The 17,570-nt window shown below is 42.8% G+C and overlaps 1 protein-coding gene across 1 annotated transcript in view; it reads left to right on the top strand.

The window, feature by feature from the left end:
- Clip4 (CAP-Gly domain containing linker protein family member 4) overlaps positions 1-17,570 on the top strand; it is a 68,325-nt gene that overhangs the window by 16,638 nt on the left and 34,117 nt on the right. Inside the window, exons 3-8 of the mRNA XM_038320117.1 lie at positions 2,410-2,549; positions 4,882-4,975; positions 5,870-6,031; positions 8,776-8,894; positions 10,127-10,363; positions 15,318-15,453. Of these exons, the coding sequence (XP_038176045.1) occupies positions 2,410-2,549; positions 4,882-4,975; positions 5,870-6,031; positions 8,776-8,894; positions 10,127-10,363; positions 15,318-15,453 (888 nt within the window). The remainder of the gene's footprint in view (positions 1-2,409; positions 2,550-4,881; positions 4,976-5,869; positions 6,032-8,775; positions 8,895-10,126; positions 10,364-15,317; positions 15,454-17,570) is intronic.

The following is a 17,570-nucleotide window of genomic DNA, read 5'->3' as shown; positions in this document are numbered from 1 at the left end:
AGTTACCCTATGTGAGTTCTGTGAGTCTTGCCCTGCTGAGCCCAGGCCTGCTGCCTCCTGGTCACTCACACAGGGTGCTGGAGGCTCTCACCCAGCCAGTAGTGTGATCTTTAAGTTACCAGAAACCCGTAGTGTACAGACTCCCCCATAAACCCTCTGGCAGTTTCTTAGAATAGTGCTTATAACATTTTCAGAAAGGCATTGGAGTAAATTAAAGAAAAAAGCTGCAGGTCATTCAGGAGTTCATTATGATGGGACTGCTGTAGAAAAAGGGTTATTCCCATAACGTTGCAGATTGTTTGAACTGTAACTGATAAATTGGAACAGGGCCTACCAGATTTCTAAGAATTTCCTACGGCTTCTGGACAACTCACTGATACTTACCTGTCAGTCATCTGTCTGTCTGTAACAGAAGTGTCACATCATAAAGAGAGTCAAGCAACTCTTGCCTTTTGTCAGCAGTGTAAGCCGCTCCGTTTAATACACCATGTTGGCCTCTCATTAGTTCCACTTTTACTTGATAATTCTTCCCAAGCAAATAAGTCTAATTAGTAGAGTCTTTCTCTCTCTCTCTCTCTCCCCCCTTACCCCGTTATATAAGGAAAGGGAACAAAATCATTTTCATTAGAAAATTTTGGGTTCCTCTGAGAAGCCTGAAAGGTAACATGAAGTCAGAATGGCTTCAGAATTTGAGCTTTGGGAAGTTTGTAAAAAAAACAAAACAAAACAACAGCAACAGAAAAGGCCACAGTCCAGTTTTCCATTCAGCCGAAGTGACAGAAATTTCAAACACAAATAGAAAAGGCCATATAGTTTCATTGAAGATGAGCAAAACCTCTTAGTTGTTTTAATTAGAAAGCTGGAGCATTCCAAGATTGCACAAGGCACAGAAAATTACCTTGACAGATGCAGAATCTCCATTCCTAGGAGGATTTCTCCAAAATTAAAAACCCTTCATACTCTACCATCAAGAACAGACCAGGACTAAGGGAAAACCTCATTGCTATGAAACTAACGGCAACAGACAACTCAAGATTTTTACCACTGTGCTCTATCCAAGCCCCTTTTTCTGTCCAAACCCCTATGGCCATTTGGCCATTTGGCTCTGTCCTCTTCCACGGAAAGCGTCTGTATTCATACCTAATACCTTTTCTTGGCTGTTGTGCTTGCTGTTTTTAGGTTGTTGGATCTATCATTTCACAATTTTTAGGCACACATTTCCTCAACATACAGTTTTTTCAGGGAAGCACAGGACATATTAAACCCAGATAATGGTTTACTCCTCTGACTGAAGGTGGATAGTATTAGGTTTAGCAGTTGATTTTTATTTTGTCATGTTGACTTATATCATTTTAATAGACTTAAATTTGTATTAGATGACTCTCAAAAATGTTACGAGACTTTATATAGCTAACGATCTTATTTTTCTTACTCAGGATTTTTTTTTAATGTAAAGATAGCATAAGCTAACTAGTAACTCTATAATAAGCTTTTTTGAGTAGGAAGCCAAGTAGAATTTGGGTTAAACGCTGCATATATTTCTTGCTGACAACTCTGGAGCCATATCTTTTTATTAAAAAAAAGTAAATGAATAAGATTTTCACTTACTCAAATCATGTCCTGAGAAGCATTTGAGTTAATTCTTAATTTTTTTAGATGTTTTAGGAATATCTTTTATTTACATCTATTTAACAACACAAATACACACAAACAGATCGGAACAGAAATACTTTAGCAGTGTGCCAGTCGAAAAACAGTAAAAGGCTTCCTAGTCATCTTAGTTAGGGTTATTAATTGCTGTGAGGAAACACCATGAGCAAAGCATCTTGGGAAAGAAAGAGGTGCTTGTTTACTAAAGGACATCAGGAAATGCAGAAGAGTAAAGAGGACATGGGGACCTCCCACTTGGTGTGTTTATTTTTACCTGTGTTATACAGTCGATACGAAAGTGCTGTCTGCAATTTGTGTTTTGAGAGAGAAATATTGATGAAATTTGATAATGTCTCTGGGCCTCAGAAATCACATTTGCACAAGCCAGGCTTTGCGACCTGGGCTCTCACGTGTGATTTTAAATGCATGGTACTTGGGCACCTCACTCTCAGGACGCTTTAAGCATGACTCATTCTTGGTTTTGAGACTTGCTTGATGCTACCAGGCTTTTTTCTCGCCTCTGAAAATGCTTGTATCAGTTGAGTGTTTACCCCATTACTTACCTCCAAAATGCTTGAAACCAAGCTGAGCGGTGGTGGCACACGCCTTTTAAACCCAGCACTTGGGAGGCAGAGGCAGGTGGATCTCAGTGAGTTCGAGGCCAGCCAGGACTACATAGAAAAACCCTGTCTCGGGGGATAAAAAGCCAAAATGCTTGAAACCAATAATAAACTCAACTTGCACTCTTTTGTATTTCAGAGTTTTCTTTCTTTGATCCCAACGATGCATCATGTCAGGAAATTCTCTTTGATCCCAAAACATCAGTCTCAGAATTATTTGCTATTTTAAGACAATGGGTTCCTCAGGTCCAGCAAAACATTGACATTATTGGAAATGAGGTAAGCATATCTGGCATGGTAAGCTTTGCATTCCTGCAGCTGTTGATTAGATTATTGTCTCCTTCTGAGAGGAGAGATCCCTGTGGGGACAAGCCTGTCACAGTCTCCAATCTGCCTGCGTTCCAGTTTTCACGGAGCAGTAGGCATGCTGCCTGTACGTCCCACCTGTCCTCTGATGCCTGCCCTCTGTCATCGCAGACTTCTGGTGGGAGCAGGGAGAGGCGTTTTGCACACCCCTTCTTTGTACAAAGTAGTTCTGCAGACTTGCTTCCATTTCATGAAGGTTTTGAATGCCGTCACATTCTTTCTGCACTTTGGGATGGTCTGGTAACGATCTAGGCTTAAATATAATTTTAAAATGTTCAGCTTTTTGAGGGAAAGTTTGACACATGTTGTGATGCTGTAGGAAAAACACATTTTTTTCAGTATTATTGTAGCCATTGGAAAAAAGTTTTGCTCATTTTTGAAAGAATGTATTTGGAGTAACATCATGTTGGAGTCATCTTTAAGAATGGTCTCCTCAGCAATGGGATGTCCAGGAAGAGTCTTGGTGAGGCCCCAGTGTTAGCAGTGTAGCAGAGACCAGGGGCCTCAAACCAGACCAATGATTCTCTGCAGTGAACGCCTGCATGTAAAAATATATGGACAAAGGGGTTTGCTGTGTGGCTCTCTGTGTCACACTGTAGCTTCTATGATGAGATTTTTCCCTTTCTTTTTTGTAAATCTTAAATTTAATTTTGTTTTATTTTGGGCTGGTGGTAGAGGTTGCAGGGACAGAGGGCAGATGCAAGGGAATGGGAGATGTGTGGGATCAGGATGCATGATATGAAAGACACGAAGAATAAATAATAAAGTTAAAAAAGGACGGCCTCCTGCCCATAGATAGGCTTAGATTTCATTACTGCAGAGTGCAGTGTTGAGTGCAGTGTGACTGGATGGGCCGAGTTAGTCTGAAGGCTTAGATGCCGTGGTCGTCACACTGTGATTGTGGGCTTTCTCAGATGACGTTTTCACTTTGATTTCTTTTTATTTTTTGTAATTAAAACATAATTACATAATTTTCCTCTTTTCCTTTAACCCCACCCAGGTACCCCCACTGTTCCCCCAAATTCATAATCTCTTTTTCTTTGTTAGTACAGGTATATGTGTATATATCTATTACTGAGTATACCTACAACCTGCGCAGTCTGTATAATGTATGTATGATTTCAGAGCTGACCATTTGTTATTGGATAGCCAATAGGGAACTCCTCACCGAGGAAGACCATTTCTCCTGATCTCAGCATTTCTTAGTTGCCTGGAATTCTTTGTCAGGTTGGGGCCCCATGAGATAGCCCCTTTCTGTGCTAGCATGTCTGTGGATGACTTGTTCAGGTCTTGCTCAAGCAGTCCTGTTGATGAGACTTCACGGGTATAGTTTCTTTGCTGTTTCTAGGAGACACAGTTCACAGCAAATTTCCTGTTCCTCTGGCTTTTACAGTCTGTCTGTCCTCTCTTACGCTGTGGTCTCTGAGCTGTAGGTCAACCGGGGCTCGGTTCCACACGCCTTCTCTCTATTGTCATCAGTTGTGGTTTTTCCGTGACGATCTGTCTCTCTTGCAAAGAGACATTTCTTTGACGAGGGGTGAGACACACTTAAATGTGGGCATATGGATAACTATTTAGAGTATAATTAAGAATTATTCTGGTTCAGCAAAGTGGCGATGGTAGGTTCTCCATGGTCCATGATGCCGCTATGCCTGGGTAGTTGGCTGGGTTTCCTGTATCAGGCACACTCTTCCTCTTGCTGAACTACTGGTTACTGCCAAGATACGGCTGCCACTGCTGCACCCTTAGGGATATCATGCCACGGGGGCCACTCTGGTTCATACTATCTTACCTGGGTAGGACTGTTGGTTATTTCCTTCCTTTGAGTCTTGTGTAGTGCCTTCTAGTGCTATGGAAGCTAGTTCTTGGGGAGGAGGCTGCCAAGTCAGATCCAGCTCAAGTTCTCTGGGTCTTGTGTCTTAAGCATGATGGCTTCAGCAATAGGGACTTAACTTCCACTTCTAGGAGGTCACCAAGGGTAGCAGCCACAGCCTATGATGTTTTGAGCGTCTCTTGGACACCTGACCAACAAGTCAAAAGGAGAGTTTTTATGGCTGGTCTTGGGATTTTTGTTCATCTTTGACTTTTGGGGTAGAGGAATGTTGTCATCCCAGATGGGGAAATTTTATTTGAATTATAGATATATATGGTTTTTACATGTATTATATGTAAATTAGGTAAATAGGTATATGATTCCTTATGACTGATTCAGACATACTTACTCTTATTTCACCTCTTTCCTCAGATTCTCAAGAGAGGCTGCAATGTGAATGATAGAGACGGACTGACGGACATGACTCTGTTACATTACACTTGCAAGTCTGGGGCTCATGGCATCGGTGAGTATGTGGCTGGCCCCTCCTCTCTCTGCATCTGTGCCTGTGTGATGTCTGCTGCCAGCCAGTGACCTAGGCAGGGCATGCAGCTGACCATCTGTTGAGTGTATGTGGATTCCCCCTCTCCCCCCACCTCCCGGGGAAGTCTTGATACCCGTGATTACGTCTCAACATTTTCTGCGGTAGGCTTTGTGCCTAACTGCCCAGTAGTTGAGATCCCACCCAAGAATCTTCCAGATGCTTTCACGAAGGCTGGGTCAAGGTCAGCTCTCTAGCATAGCAGTCCTTCAAGACTTTAGGGTATAGGCTTGTCTCTGAGTTCCGTTCCTACTTATGAAACGTGTGCAGCATATGCCCCAAATTGCTGTTCTTCGGTGCTTTACCAGGGAGTAACCTGCCTCTCTTACTAGACTATGTTGTGGTTTTCTGTTCTTGTTTCAGTAATCTGATACAGAACTTAGACTGTTAGTGCCTTTTCTTCTTGTAATCCACAATGTGACTATACTTCCATCAAATCAAAATGAATTTATAGTCTGAAAATGATAACAAGACAAAATAGTAGCCCAAATATTTTTGCACTGAACTGACATTGTTCTTTTAATATCTTCATTGTAGTCCATAGTATGGAGGTCTTAGTTCATTTAAATAATTTCTTACCATGCTCTTAGGCTGTCAGAATCTTACTCATAGTAATGGCACTGGGAGCATCTTCACTGTGTTAATTCACTCCCGAATGGGAGCGTTTGCTTGGGATTAACTCTTAAAAGGTAAGATTTTTGCAGTATAAATGTAGGTCCAGTGTGAGGTTTGCTATGGCTTTTAAAGAAAGACATTAGAGAGATATGTGCTGGGAATTAAATATGTACAGAAGAAAAATAATTTGGTTTTTCTTTTCAGGTGATGTCGAGACAGCTGTAAAATTTGCAGCTCAACTTATTGATCTGGGAGCAGATGCGAGCTTGCGGAGTCGCTGGACAAACATGAACGCCTTGCATTATGCTGCATACTTTGATGTCCCAGAGCTTATAAGAGTGATTTTGAAGACATCGAAACCAAAAGGCAAGTGCTGGCAGATGCCTGTTACTAACGGGTGTTCCATAATGGCATACGAGTCACTGTTGAGGGCGGAGGGCTTTCTCCTAGTGCCCTTTGTTTTACTTCTGAAGTAGTTAAAATTTCCTTTACTATCTTTTCACAAAGGCTTGGTCCAAAGGAAAAAAACAAGTGTTTTCTGGGCCTTCCTGTCTCTGCAGATCCCCAGTGTAGTGAGGATGTATTGTGGAACCCTGTGGTGTGCTTTATAATTCTTTTGTCTTGCTTGGGAAGCCAGGGATAGAGCAACAGAGTGTTTGGACTGGCATTGAAATATTGGGGGGGGGGGGGGGGGGGGACGACTCTTTTTTTTTTTTTTTTTTTTTTTTTTTGGTTTTTCGAGACAGGGTTTCTCTGCAGCTTTTTTTTAGAGCCTGTTCTGGAACTAGCTCTTGTAGACCAGGCTGGCCTCGAACTCACAGAGATCCGCCTGCCTCTGCCTCCCGAGTGCTGGGATTAAAGGCGTGCACCACCACCGCCCGGCTACGACGACTCTTTTTTTGTTGATTTTATTGAGCTATACATTTTTCTCTATTTCCCTCCCTGTTTCTCCCCTCCCCTTCAACCCTCTCCTAAGGTTCCCATGCTCCAAATTTTCTCAGACGATCTTGTCTTTTTCTACTTCCCATGTAGATTAGATCCATGTATGTCTCTCTTAGGGTCCTCATTGTTGTCTAGGATTCTCTGGGATTGTGATTTGTGGACTAGTTTTCCTTGTTTTATGTTTAAAAACCACTTATGAGTGAGTACATATGATAACTGTCTTTCTGGGTCTGGGTTACCTCACTCAAAATGATGTTTTCTAGCTCCATCCATTTGCCTGCAAATTTCGAGATGTCTTTGTTTTTTTTCTGCTGTGTAGTACTCCATTGTGTAATTATACCACATTTTCCTTACCCATTCTTCAGTCGACAGGCATTTAGGTTGTTTTCAGGTTCTGGCTATGACAAACAGTGCTGCTCTAAACATAGTTGAGCACATGTCCTTGTAGTACAATTGAGCATCCTTTGGATGTATACCCAAATGTGGTATTGTTGGGTCTTGAGGAAGGTTGTTTTCTAATTTTCTGAGAAATCACCACACTGACATCCAAAGGGGTTGTACCAGTTTGCACTCCCACCAGCAATGCAGAAGTGTTCCCTTTCTCCCACAACCTTTCCAGCATAAGTTGTCATCAGTGTTTCTGATCTTGGCCATTCTTACAGGTGTAAGATGGAATCTCAGAGTTGTTTTGATTTGCATTCTTCTGATGACTAAGGATGTTGAACATTTCCTTAAGCGTCTTTCAGCCATTTTAGATTCCTCTGTTGAGAGTTCTCTATTTTTTTTGTGGGACTCTTTTATATGTCATTCCTCCCAGATTTTTTTTGATAAATTTTAGGGTGCCCCTACATGCCGATGGTGATATCCTAAAGTTGATTTTTTTTTTTTTTTGTTTTTCGAGACAGGGTTTCTCTGTGGCTTTGGAGCCTGTCCTGGAACTAGCTCTTGTAGACCAGGCTGGTCTCGAACTCACAGAGATCCGCCTGCCTCTGCCTCCCGAGTGCTGGGATTAAAGGCGTGCGCCACCACCGCCCGGCTCTAAAGTTGATATTTTCCCTGGTTCTCCTCTATTAAGAGGAATAAGAGCAATAGAAGGAGTCTTTTAGCTTAGAAGAGTGCCCAGTGCCATCCCGTTTCAAAGATGTCTTAGAGACTCGAGAGCCAGTCCTCTCAGGAGGCTAGTTTCTAGCGTCTGCTTTGCACAATCATCCAGTCTCTTTTAAAATTCTTTCCTTCCATCTTGCGAGTGATGTTGGGGAGAGTCTCTGCCCATGGTCCTGTGTTCAGTAGTTCAGGCCTGTGTTGTCACAGGTGTATAGTCATGCAGTGTGGTCCCCTGCAGATTAATGCACAGCTGTGGAGCCAGAGACTATTAAACCCTTGTAGGAAACATAACAAAATAGGACTTTCCATTCCAGATGATTTCCTGCTCACGTGTAATGCAATGTGATTTACTGTGATTAGAATATACTTCAATTGCAAGGTTCCTTTTCTTACTGTGGGGTCCAAATTCATCTGTCGAGTAGTGTCGTGAGTCAGTATGTAAGCACTCCTATCTGCAGGGACTCGTTATTGTACTGAGGATTCTGCACAGATATCTGTCTTTCTCTACAAAAGGCTGACTAGTAAATAACTGGTTTAGCTTTCCAGAAATCTGGTGTCTGCCACAGCCACTCATCTCTGCAGGTGGAGCATGGGCGCAGGCTCGGAGATCGCGTCTGTGGATAAGTGTGCCTGCATTCCCATTGAAGTTTGAGAAGCAGGAGCTAGGGTTCATTTGCTGACTCCTGTCCTAAAGCTGACTTCCTTACTGTGTCGCATTACAAGGAAATGCGTAAGCGTGTAGTGAGCAGGCATGGAAAGCTTGTTATTTCACAGACACGAGTTACTGCCGTTCACTGCCTCTGCTGCGGGTCATTTAGGAGAGCTGGAAAACTTGTGGCTTATCACTCCATTTACAAGGAATTACCCTGAAGTAGGAGGATATTCATTTGGCTATTTTAGACAAGTTATAATTATGGAGATTTGTCCCACTGTAGAACACTGCATATGGGGGGCAAAGTCTCCAAAACACTAAAATCCCCTCCTCAACCCCCCACCGTCATCTTGTAAATTGTGACAGCTGAATTTAAAGTTTGAGTTAATATATTTGTGATGTTTAATTGTAGATGTGGATGCCACTTGCAGTGACTTTAATTTTGGGACAGCCCTGCATATTGCAGCGTATAACTTGTGTGCAGGAGCTGTGAAAACCTTACTGGAGCATGGAGCAAACCCCGCATTTAGGGTAAGAAGTTGAAGCAAGAGAATGAAACATCTCATAGTATCTCCAACAAAGAGTTGAATTTGGATATTGTTATTTATCTCCCCACATCCTGTTTTCTAACTGGCCTACTGGACATCACAGAATGTTTTTAATTGGTTACTGCCTCTCCTGCTTTAATATAATATGAACTCCTCATTAATCATATATATAATATAATATAATATAATATAATATAATATAATATAATATAAACTCCCCTTAAGCAGATGATTAAAATTCTTCTGGAGATCCTGTTTGCAAGATCTTCCTTGAGAGACCTAAGTGAGATTATTTTTTAGATGACAGGTTTTGAATTATATAAATACCATGTAACAAACTGGGCTTATAACTGGCTATTTTATCTTGTCACAGATAAACTACTTCTGAATACAGTCTCTCCTTAGGGAGAATGGGGCAAGTTTCTTGATTGCAGCTTAGGATGCAATCAATATTAGATAGACCGTTGTCTCTATTTCTGAAGTCTGAGTTGCCGCATGACAGGCAGATGGCTAAGGTCATAGAGCCAGTTTGGCAACTGCGGGATAGCAGAATGTAGTCATGTGGCCCTTAATGACAGGACAGGTTCCGAGAGACATCATGGGGGAGGGAGATGTCTTTTCCTCTGTGCAAACCTGATTGAGGGAACTTATGAAACTCAGGTGGCTGTGCAGTGGGTCCCTGGCTGATGAAATGTCTGTAAGGAGTGTTCTTGGATGTAACTGGGTCTTGGATTGGGCAGCTAGGCATCTCTCTGTGCCCTGGTACTGGCCCTTCTCAGTGTACAGAATGATTTCCCTACCAGACTCCCTCCTCTCATCTCCTTTGTGCCTCTGGGTAAATGCATCTTGTCAGCGAGGGTTCCCGCACCATCTTTATGTCACCAGCTCCCCTACGGCCACCTCGGTGCCCATTTTCTCTGTGCCTTGGTGTCTTCCTACCACTCAGCTCCTGGTTAGCACACCACATAATCTGTTGGTGCTCTGGCTGTCCTACAAGGGTGTGCACTCTTTGAGGCAGGCAGAGTGTTTTTATTCCATCACTGGTATTTTTAGCACCTAGAATGGTTCCTGGTACTGCAGAAGAGTTCATCAAGAAGATTTGAGTAAATAAATGGCTGCGTCTGACTTTAAAACCCTGCATTAAGAGTCGTAGGTGGTTCTGTAGTGCTCTGAGCACGTAAGAGCTAAAGATTTTTTTCCTTGTCTCTGTGGTAGAATGATAAAGGACAGATCCCCGTGGATGTTGTTCCAGACCCAGTGGACATGCCTCTGGAGATGGCCGATGCTGCAGCAACTGCTAAGGAAATCAAGCAGATGCTCTTGGATGCGGCGCCTCTGTCCTGTTCCATCTCTAAGGCCGTGCTTCCAAGCAGTGATCATGTTACCAGCAAGGCTATGCTGACATCTCTTGGCCTGAAGTTGGGAGACCGTGTTGTCATTGCAGGACAGAAGGTATAATAAGTCATTGCAGTCCCCGAAGTTGTTCTTACTGTTGTCTCCTCTGGTCTGTATCTAGGGGTTGTGTGCCACATGGTTACAATTTTGAGGGTTTTTTTTTTTTTTTTTTTTTGGAAAAACTTCAACGCACATGGACAGAAAAATACTTGCCTGAAAATGTGTGGTCTTTTTTTTTTTTTTTTTTGAGAAAGTTTCTCTGTGTAGCCCTGGGTGTCTTGGAACTCCCTTTGTAGACCAGGCTGACCTCAAACTCAAAGGGATTCACCTGTCTTTGGCTCCCAAGTGCTAGATTTAAAGCTATGCACCATCACTGCCCAGTAAAAATATGAATTTAAATGTAAGTTTGCTTGTAGGAAGCAGTTTAAGAATATGAGGTGTTTGAACTTGATAGTAAAGTTCTCTATTTGCATGGGAAAAGTGGCATAGAGGAGAACAGTTGACTGAATTTAGAGGCGGGAGCTGAGAAATGGCCTCGCTCTGTCTGCTCTGGATCATCCCTGCCAGTGGCACTTCTGCCAACTGAGCAAAGGAGACCTTCATTATTGTTCTGTGTTTGGCTTTGAAATCTCACAAATAGGGAACATTCAGATACCACAAAACTTGCAGATGGGAGGTCAGCCCGTGCCTCTTTACATAAAGCCTTGATAGATAGGTAGAGCTGTGGTTCCTGTGTGACCTTCACTGTGACCTTTTCTCTCTCTTCTTTGACACCTCTTTTGGGGGATTCCTCCTCTCTCCAGTGCTGGACTTGAGCACGGTCTTGTGAAGCGTGGGAAGTGCTGGACCACTGAGTCACACTCCACTCTTCAGCAGTGTTTATTTTTAGATCTGAGGTAATAAGAAGCTCCAAGCGTGGATGGAACAGGGAACATGTGCCTGGATGTTAACCTTCCAAAAACTGCTTACATCTCAGTATTCGGATGGATGATGAGGGTTTCTCAGAGAACCATGAAGCTGAAGCTTGATCTAGTATGGGAAACTGGGTTGCAAAGAAACAACCACAGATCCGGATAAATGAAATTCACCCGCTTACAAAGCAATCGAACATTAGCTAGCTTTTCACAGGTTCAATTAAAATGCCAGGAAATTGAATATATAAAATACATAGAATATATAGCTTTTAAGAAGTTGTTACTGAACATCAAGTCTTTGTAGCATTCCTGTAATTGTGTCTTAGAGGGGCTTTGAAGAGCTGCAGTGTTTCAGAGATGGGTTTTCTTTGATGAGGACTGAGGACTACACTTGAGGGTATAAGGACAATTTTTAGATTGTTAATCCGGTTATGCTAGTTTACATATGAGTAACATTGAACAGATAGATCAGTTTATATTTTGGAATATATTTGTATAGACTTTTAATTGCTGTGTAACAACAGTTAATGGAAGAAGAGGCCATGAACTTGAAAGAGAGCCAGGAGAAGTATATGGGAGAGTTTGGAGGGCGGAAAGAAATGGAAAATGATGCAATTTTATTATCTCAGAAATAAAAGAAAAAAGTTATTTACTTTTTGGTTGGATAATTTTACATCCAAGTAGAAGTGTTCATTATGTACTGAGAATGATTTTGAACTTCAGATCGTCTCTTCCCTAAAGCTGAGATTGTAGTGTTTCCACTACATTCAGCTAGTTTTGTGTGTGTGCGCGCGCATGTGTGTGTGTGTGTGTGTGTGTGTGTGTGAGAGAGAGAGAGAGAGAGAGAGAGAGAGAGAGAGAGAGAGAGAGAGAGAGAGAGAGAGAGGGGGGGGGGGGAGAGAATTTCTGTGTATATGTGTACGTGCATAAACGTGGAATCCCAGAGAATGACTTTAGGTGTCTCCCTCAGTTGAGCTCTAGTGTACTTCTTGAGACCCAGTCTCTGCTGAGCCTGTAGCTTGCTGATTCTGCTAAATTGACTGTCCATCCAGCAGCCCCAGGGATCCCTCTGTCTGCATCTTTCCAGAGCTGAAGTTACAGGCATGTACCACAGTGCTGGGCTTTTCAGTTTGGGTGGTGAACTTAGATCTCCTCGACCCCCTTGAGTTAATTTTTGAGAGGACGAACTATTGCTTGGGTTTGTTTCCTCTGTTTTTAACCACGTGGTTGCTTCTTTGCTGCTATCCCATGCCTTGGGCTCTTCAAACAGCCCGTGACCATGTGTGTTGGGGGTTGTTTCTGTGTTGGTCCTGCCCTGTTCTGATGACTCCCCTGTCTTCAATGCCATCATTGCTTGCATTGGCAAACATCCAGCAGGTGTTAGGACTTCAATTTCCCTGCCAAACTGTTTTGATAATTCTAGTTCCTTTCCTTTTAGCATGTAAGTTTTAGAATTTGTTCATTTCTATTAAAAAAAAAACCCTTATGAGATTTTGAATTGAGTGTTATTGAGTCTAGATTTGGTCAAGTATATTTTACATCTTAAGCACAATATCTTCCTATATTCATATGAGTTTTGAATTATTTAATCAACTTCCATGATTTTAACCATTTAAGTATTAAATTTGCTAGATTTAGGCTTAATTTTTTCCAATTTTTTGTGTGCTATTGCTGAAATTTCCTTTTCTGGTTGTTCATTTCTAGTATATGGAAATAGTTGATTTTTAAATATTGACCACCTGTCCTTAATTTTTTTACTCTGTGGATTCTCTGTACAGAGTCATCTTGTCTCCTCATCCTTCTTCTTGTCTTTCCCCTTCTCTCTCCCCCTTTCTCATTATATTGCTAACTGTGGTTTTAGTGTATGTAGATGTCTTTTGTCAAGTTGAAGAGGTCCTCAGCTGCCAAGTTGTGCCTTCTCTTTAAGCTGTCATCATGGAAGGATGGTGCAGTTGGTTGCAGGCATCTTTTCTATCTTTCCTCCAGTTTGTGGACAGGTGGATTGTGTTGGGTAATTCCCTCCATGACATCGTTGCAACCCTTTGTCACCATGTAGTAGTCTGCTTATTGCTGTCGGATCGACTCTAAAGTTGTTGAAGATGCCCGTGTTTGTGCTCTAGAGGGATATAGATGTAATGCTCGTGTCTTTGGCCATTTTTAATGTCAAGCTTATGCTGGTTTCCTGAACTGCCTTGGGAATCAGTCCCTTTATTTAAATTCTGGAAGAGCTTGTATAAAATTTGTATTTTGTTAAGACATTTTTGGTAAAATTTGTCATTGGAGCTATCTATTCTTGGGAGCTTTTTTCTTTTTTCAGTTTTAAATCACAAATTCAGGCATTAGCTGCTTTTTGAGTCTGTATCTTCCAAGGAACTGAAATGTTTTATAGCACCTGTGAGATGAGTGGGCAGGCAGCGCTGTTCGTAATATCCACTCATTTTCTTAAATATTGGCCACTATGCCCCTCTTTCGTTGGTGATGTTGGCAATTTGTGTCTTTTAGCTCTCTCTGCAGTGAGGAGCTGCGGGCCTGCTTTTCGTCCCACCCGGGCCAGCCACCTGCTAGCTTATGCCCCGAAATAACAACACACAAACTGTATTCATTTAAACACTGCCTGGCCCATTAGTTTCATCCTCCTACTAGCTAATTCTCACATCTCTTGCTTTAACCCATATCTAACAATCTATGTAGCACCACGAGGTGGTAGCTTACCGGGAAGATTCTAGCTTACGTCCATCTTGGGCTGGAGCTTCATCGCATCTGTCTCCCTGAGGAGAGGCACGTTTATTTATTAACTTTCCTTCCCAGCATTCTGTTCTGCCTACTCCACCCACCTAAGGGCCGGCCTATCAAATGAGCCAGGCAGTTTCTTTATTAACCAATGAAATCAACTCAAACAGAAGACCCTCCCACATCATCTCTCTTTTTAAAAATGGCTTCTGTATAGAGGTTTAATAATTTTAATCTTCAAAAAATGTGTTATTGGTTTTATTGATTTTCGGTATTATTTTTATGTTCTCAGTTTACTTGAATATTTATCAGTTTCTCTCTCTGGCTTTGGGTCTTAATCTTGGTTTGCTGAGGTGGGAATTTAGACACTTGTTTTTGGCTGTTTCTAAGGTGCACGCTCATATTCTGACAGACTAATTTTCATTCAAATATTTTTTTTTAATTTTCCTTCTGATTTTCCTCTCCTTCACCATGGGTTATTTATAGGTACTTGGTACAATTACATGTATCTGGACAGTATCATGTATCTCCCTGCTAATGGTTTCTAGTTTAACTCTACTATGGTTCAAAAACATATTATATGTGATTTCTATTCTTTCTTAAAATTTAACCAGGCAGTGGTAGCACACATCTTTAATCCCGGCACTTGGGAAGCAGAGGCAGGCAGATCTCTGTGAGTTCGAGGCCAGCCTGGTCAACAAAACGAGTTCCACGACAGCCAGGACTACACAGAGAAACCCTGTCTCAAAACAAAACAAACAAAAATAAAATTTAAAATTTCTTTTTTTATTGCATGTGTTTGGGTGTTTTGCCTGCATGAATGTATGTGCACCACTTTGTACCTGGTACCCATGGAGGTCAGAAACATACAACGGATTTCCTGGAACTGAAGTAACAGACAGTTGTCAGCTGTCTTGTGGGTGGTGGGAGTTGAGCCCCAGTTCTCTGGAAGAGCAGTCAGTGCTCTTAACTGTTGAGCCATCTCTCCAGCTCTGTTCTTTGGCACTTATGTGCTCTGTTTTGGGTGGGGCACTCTATAGATAGCAGCTTAGTTGAGTTTGGTTTATAGTTGGCTTCCTTTTTCTCTATATATTGTCACTGATTTCTGGCCTGCTCAATCTCTTGGTAACTGAGAGAGGTGAGCTGAATCCCACTGCAACATGGACTTTTCAGTTCTACTGGGAAAGAACATCACCTAGGAAGTATTCCATGTCTTCCTGGTAAACTCCTTTGCCATTAAAAAAGTCTTGGCAAATTTGTTTTTTTATTCAAAAGTCTACTTTGAAAGACTTACAAAGTACTATTGCTAAGAAATGGGCAGTTAGAATTACTAATAAGACCGAAAACCTGTTTTATGTTTTCTCTAGGTTGGGACATTAAGATTTTGTGGAACAACTGAGTTTGCAAGTGGGCAGTGGGCTGGCGTTGAGCTGGATGAGCCAGAAGGAAAAAACAATGGAAGTGTTGGGAGAGTCCAGTACTTCAAGTGTGCTCCCAAATACGGTAAGGTTGAACCCAGGGCCCCACAAATACTGACCACGTTCTGCCCCGATCAGTTCTGCTCCCCTGTAGTTTATATAGGAGGGTGTGGACTGAGGATATTTTTCTATGCAGGAGCTGGTGTATCTTGTTTCCACTGATGGGAATGATTTAAAGGAGGAGACGGCTGGAGGAGGAAGGTCCTTGAGAAGTTGAAAGGGTTGTGCCAGGGTTAGCCTGGCATCATTCCAGGCATGGCTCACTCTCCCTAAGGGGAGAGATTCTGGGAAGATGTTTCTGTTTTCTCAGAAAATGAGAAGTGAGGTCATTTGCTGATGTAAGGAGAGGACATGGGGGTGGACGGAGGTGGGAGAGAGGAGGATGGAGGTGGGAGAGAGGAGAGGCACTTGACCAGGTCAGGGCGGTGCAGGGGGCAGCCATGTGATGCCAAGGACCGACTGTAGAGTTGAGGACACAAATGTAGTTAGCAGGCTGCAAGGCTAGGTCCTCTTCTCGTGAAACTTGTCAAACTGTTTGGGAATGGGTGCTGATGAAGAACAGAGTCTGGTTTACCCAGTTGTTTCTTTTAGAATGTTCTACTCAAAGAAGTCTGCAAGAGAGCTGAGGACAGACAAGCAGACTGAGTAGAGGGATGGAATTTAGAATCCAGGGTGGTCAGGGAGGAGAGCCCACATGCTGGGATCTGTGGTTCCCGATCCAGGGCTTGATTCCAGGTTGAAGCACTGAGAGATGCTGTAGTGGTTTAGAGAACCAGTTAATGGGAGTCACAGGCATCTGGTACCGACTGGTGAATGGAGAGTATGCTGGGACTGGCTTGTCCTTTCAGGGAGGGAATTTCTGCCTCTTTACCCTGGGACTCACTGGGACTGATTGTGTGCACACACTAGTATGCATGTGGAGGCCAGAGGTGGTGTTCGGCTGGATCTTGGGACTCAGCTACTCTGAGCCCTGGGATCCCCCTGTTTTCTGCCCCAAGGTGCTGGGATTACAGTCACATGCTCACACGTTGTATTGGTGCTGAGTGTTAAAATCACATCCTAATGCTTACAGTTCCCAATTGAGCTGTCTTTTCACCTTCTCTGGGGTGGTTTTGAGGGGCAGACGGTTGAGTAGATGGGGAGCTGTGAAAGGAAGCCGCTGAGGAGGACGGGCCTGCCGCTTAGCGTGTCTGTGAGCACAGTCAGGCAGCAGGTTCTGTAGCCCGGTTAGCAGCCGGGTTCTGTAGATCTGCATGTGGTGGTATCAGGCCACAGAGAGGGACTTGGCGCTCTGGAGCTAGCGAGCCGTGAGGGACGTGAGAAGATGGAAAAGCAATGAGAACGGCTTTGACATTGTCCCTGGGCTGGGACAGTCCTTTCTCTTCCCGACAAACGTTTGTCTGAATGCCTTCCCTCTGCCCTCTTCCCTCCTCACATCCCTGCTTTCTGCTTCCTCTTTCCTTCACACGCTCAGAGCTCAGAGGCGCTAAGGTCAGTCTGCTGTTCTCACTATGTTGTTGTTGTTTTTCCTCCTCTCTGACATTATCTCCATGCTTGCCCAGCTCAGCTGGAGGGGGCAGCATTCTGATGAGAACTGTGGGCTTTGGCTGCTGACTCGTGATCAGCGTCTCTTCCTCAGGTTGGGGCTGTGTGATCCTCGGTCTGTTCTGTTCTTTCCTCTGGCTCCTATAAAATGGGAGAGGGCCCGAGGCTTAGGTGGGGATGGAGTATACTGGGTTCTCTAAACTCCCTGGGTGGGGGCTGTTGGCACAGAGCTGCCGGCCCTTAGCTGGCGCCTGTCAGGTTACCATAATTAGTACTGGTCTCTCTGTCACACACTTAGGGTAGGCCCTTGTCTTTGTCTGTTTATACTTTTTGCTTATAAAAATGCTCAGTGTGTAAGACATAAAAGTCATAAAACAGGAGAAGGAAGAAAATAGAAATCACTTGCATATTTTTGATATGTTTTAAACTTTTTAAATGATTTTCTTTGAAAATTTTACATATTTATTAATCAATGTATTTTGATCATCTCAGCCCACTATTCCTCTCTCTGGCTCTCATAGATTTTATATATGTGTGTATACATATATATTTGTTATATATTCTACATTTTAACTGGATATCTTATAATTTGTGTAG

This window comes from Arvicola amphibius, chromosome 2 (assembly GCF_903992535.2).
Source record: "Arvicola amphibius chromosome 2, mArvAmp1.2, whole genome shotgun sequence".
NCBI classification, from domain to species: Eukaryota; Metazoa; Chordata; class Mammalia; order Rodentia; family Cricetidae; genus Arvicola; species Arvicola amphibius.
The sequence above is the reverse complement of the archived record's forward strand: the minus strand, read 5'-3'. Positions and strand labels throughout refer to the sequence as shown.